Raw genomic sequence first — 4,115 nt, 5'->3', positions numbered from 1 at the left:
CCGGCCTCGGCCGCGCCGTAGTGCGCCTCGCTGCGCGCCTCCTCGGCGGCGGCCTCCTTCGGGGAGTAGATGCTGCCGTGGCACATGTTGGCCGACACCTCCATGACGGCCCGGCCGTAGTCGGCCGGGAGGGGCCGCGGGTTGTCGCAGGGGGCGGCGCGCTCCTTGGGGTAGGGGCCGGGCCTGGGCAGGTCGGCCATGGGCATCCGCACGTCCCGCAGCTCCTCGTCGAAGAAGCCGTTGACGGGCAGGTGGCCGTACACGGGGTACGAGGCCGGCGCCGCCGTCAGCCCGTTGTACAGGCCCGGCCCGAAGGCCCGGCCGTCGCACAGAGGCCCGTTCCGCAGGGGGCCGCCGGCCTCGGCCACGTCGCGGCTCCGGTAGGCCATGACTTCCGGGGGCAGCAGCATCCGGCCGGCCAGATAGTCCTCCCGGGGAGGCTTGATGGCGGACACCATCTCGGCTTCGCTGTGGAAGAGAAGGGACCCGGGTCACGCGGACCCCCGAGAGCTCCGGAGGCCCATCAGGCCGCCTGCAGGGAAGGGTCAGGGCTGGGCCCTGGAGGCCTCCCGAGGTTCTGGCCCACAGCACCGGGCGCCGGTTCTGGCTGCCCGACTGGAGGGGATGGTCTCAGACAAGCCCAGGGGGAAGGCCACCCCCTCCCCCTGCAGTCAGTGTTCGGCACCCGGGCGAGGGGCTTCCAGGGCAGTTCTGGACGCTGACCGCAGGGCCGCCCCGGCCCTCCCCTGCTCTTCCAGGAGCCTCGGGGCCAGAGAGGCCAGGGGCCGGGGGGGAGCCCCGGGGGGCCTGCTGGGGGAGGCGGGGGCTCACCTGGCCTTGATGAACTTGCGGCAGGTGTCCACGACGTGCTCCATCTGCAGGTACATGGCCGTGGCCATCACCGCCATGATGTTCCCCTCCCGGAGGTTCAGGCGGGACGTGTACATGAAGTCCAGCAGGATGCAGAAGCCCTCCGGGTTGATTTCGGGGTCCAGGTTGATCACATTCAGGTTGCACTTCAGCTGGTCGGTGAAGATGCTGTAGAAGAGGCCACTGCCCGAAAGAGAAACAGAAAATGGGGCTCCGCGCTCTGGGGTGCCCCCTGGAAGGGGCGCTGTGCTGGGGGGCAGAAGCACTCACAGGCAGGGAGTGGCAGAGACGGGATCCGAAGTCGCTCACCCATCCAGAGTCCCCTGGTCGGGGGAACGAGCCCTAGACGCAGGGGCGCAGGACCTGAACCCCAACCCCATCTCTGCCACTCCCTCCCTGGGGTTCCTCATCTGTAAAGGAGGAGGCCAACCTCGATGGTCCGAACCCCCAGAGTTCAGGGACCCGACACCCAAAGGAGCCCGAAGAGCACAGCTTGGCAAGAGCAGAGACCGTGCTCCGGCAGGGGCAGCCCCCCGCCGCCCCTCTGGCTCCCAGACCCCCAGCACGGCCCTCAGCCGCCTCAGGGCCGCTGCCCGGCGCCCCAACACCCCAGCACCCCGGCGCCCGCTCACCTGCAGGCCATGAGAACCGTCTTGTGGGCCCGGAACTGCTCCCGGTTCACCACGATGACGACATCCGTCAGGATATCTCGGCTCCGAAGGCGATTCAGGTTGAGAAGGACGTCGCTGGCATGGCGGGTGAACTGGATACAGCTGTCTGCCGGCGAGGCCATCTTGTCGCCACCTGCAAGGAGAGGGGCCGGTGACGGAGGGTCCCCGGAGCCGCCCGATGCCCCTCGCCCGGCTGGCACCCGGGCCCAGTGCCCTAAGTAAGTGCTGGGAGTTCTGACCCGGGAATCCCAGCGCTGCCCCCTGGCCCGAGAGTTCACTTTCGCTTCTCTGGTCTTTCTGTTCGGTGACGTCACCACAGAGCTCTCAGGGGCAGCCGTGATGCCATCCATGTGGGCGCCGCCTCCAGGAAGGCAGACGGCGATCTGCCCAGGCCCGGGCCCTAGCTACTACCCAACAGGCCTCAGGCTTCCCCGTGAGCCTCTGGGACTTCTCCCCGCAGCCCCTGATTGGTGGGATAACCACGGGCAGGAAAGAAGGGGCTCTCCTCCTCCAGGAAGGGTCACTTAGTCATGAAGCGAGGGCTGGGAGCCCCCTCGGCAGAGGGGAGTCCGGGCCGGACCTGGGCTCAGGGGAGCCTCTCATCCCTCCAGTTTCAGGAGCAGGAAATTCACTCACCCAAAGCCTCAATTCACAGTCCAAGACGTCTTCTGAAACCTGCGGGGAAGAGAAAAGAGAAAAGGGAAGCTGACTCGGGGGTGCCCGTCGGCCATTCGATCAGCATTTGGGGTGGCTGGCCCAGCAGGTTCCGGCCGGGGAGGTGCCCCCCTCAAGCCAGGTCTGCTCTCCAGCTAGTCAGGTCTGAAACAAGAGCTGCCGGCAGTCACGCCGGGGCTCTTCCTTACCCCGTTGTCCGAGCTCTCTCAAGGGAAGAACCCGGCCGCTTCTGGGCGTGAGGGATGGACACGGGGGAGCCAGAAAGCGGGCGCTGCAGCTTGCAAAGCACAGTCCCCTCCTGATCCTCAGAAGCCAAGCAGGCGAGGGCAAGCAGGGAAAGCGCACTTAGGTCCACTTTGGAGACGAGGCCACAGAGACCCACAAATAGAAAGTGGCTGGACCCCGGCGGGCAGAGAGCAGGCTCAGCGTCCTGCCCGGCTCCCCCACTCTCTCATCACACGAATGCCACAGAAACACAAACAGAACGCATGCGCCCATCCTCTGGAGATGATGGGGCAGGGATGGCCGGTCCAGGGTCTCACCAGAAACTGCCCTGCCGTGCCCTGGCCATCCTGGCCATCCTGGCCATCCTGGCCTCCCTGGCTGCCCTGGTTATCCTGGCCATCCTAGGCACCCTGGCCTCCCTGGCTATCCTGGCCACCCTGGCTATCCTGGCCACCCTGGCCGCCCTGGCCATCCTAGGTACCCTGGCCTTCCTGGCCTCCCTGGCCATCCTGGCCTCCCTGGCCATCCTGGCCTCCCTGGCTGCCCTGGCCATCCTAGGTACCCTGGTCTCCCTGGCCGCCCTGGCCATCCTAGGTACCCTGGCTTCCCTGGCCACCCTGGCCACCCTGGCCATCCTGGCTGCCCTGGCCTAACAGCTCCAGACCAAGGATCTCGGGGCAGACTTGGAGATCCTCAGAATTGTTGCCACCTCCTGGCTGCACGCTGCGGCTTAGTCTGGGGGGAACATGGAGCCCTCCTGCTCAGAGCAGCTTCTCCTTTGCAAAGGGGGGCTTTCAAATCAAAGAGATAGCGGGAGCCGGCGAGAAGGAAAAGAGTAAACATCAATGGATTCTTACTGTGCCTCGGCCCAACACCCGAGCCTTCTCTATTAGTAAAGTCGGCTTATGGGTTATAGTAAACATGCCAACTTAATTAAATTCTTCAAAATGTCACTGAACATGAGAACCGGGAGGGATCAGAGACTCAGAGGTCCAGCTTCATGAGGAGCCATCTCAGAGGCCGCCTGGACCAAGCTCCCCCTTTCACTGATGAGGAACCGGAGCCCCGAGGAAGTTAGATGACTCGTCCAAGGTCACCCCCTCCCCATTTTAGAGATCTAGAGGCTAACCTTGAAAACTTTTCTCCTCTTTGCCTAAAAGAGGTCAGTGAGGGGCAGAATCGGGATTAGAAGCAAGCCCTTTTAAATCAGTGCTGGGCCAGCAACATGATGGGGCCTCTTGGGGGGGGGGCTGCCTCCCAAGGGCAAAGGGGACAAGGAACGGGTTTCTTGAGCCTTCAGACCCTGCTCTCCCTCTCTGGCTCCGCCCGGGCTTTCAGGGTATGAGGGCAGGGGCTTGGGGCTAGACCAAGGGAGTCCAGAAAGGCGGCCCCTGGGCAGAGGGCTTGGGATGCCGGACTCTGCCCAGGACTGCATGTTCTGGCCGCCCTTACCATCTCCCCACCCAGGGTGGCAGCATCGAGGTCTGCCCGCAGTGTGGCGAGCGCCCATAGAAACACTGGGTCAAGCAAGTCCTAAATTCAGGGCTCTGCTTACTCACGGAATCTATTTATAGGCATTTTGTCCCAACCGTAGGAGATCCCAAAGCAGCAGGTTAGTTTCTGTTTCCCGGGGGGAGGGGGGGACCATCTCGGTGTTTTTGTCCTTCTCCCCCC

At 64.3% G+C, this 4,115-nt stretch overlaps 1 protein-coding gene across 1 annotated transcript; it reads right to left on the bottom strand.

The window, feature by feature from the left end:
* Positions 1–5: 5 nt before the first annotated feature.
* On the bottom strand, positions 6–3,108 carry LOC123255934 (B-cell lymphoma 6 protein homolog; the record flags this gene model as incomplete). The annotated part of the gene is made up of 5 exons (XM_044684646.1): positions 2,405–3,108; positions 2,178–2,216; positions 1,503–1,674; positions 832–1,053; positions 6–468 (listed from the first exon to the last, which is right to left on the bottom strand). Coding segments are annotated over exons 3-5 (846 nt in total), but the record flags the coding sequence as incomplete, so codon positions are not given.
* Between the last annotated feature and the right edge of the window lie 1,007 nt (positions 3,109–4,115).

This window comes from Gracilinanus agilis, unplaced genomic scaffold, assembly GCF_016433145.1.
Source record: "Gracilinanus agilis isolate LMUSP501 unplaced genomic scaffold, AgileGrace unplaced_scaffold54201, whole genome shotgun sequence".
NCBI classification, from domain to species: Eukaryota; Metazoa; Chordata; class Mammalia; order Didelphimorphia; family Didelphidae; genus Gracilinanus; species Gracilinanus agilis.
Note: the sequence above shows the minus strand (reverse complement) of the source record. Positions and strands in the feature narration are given on the sequence as shown.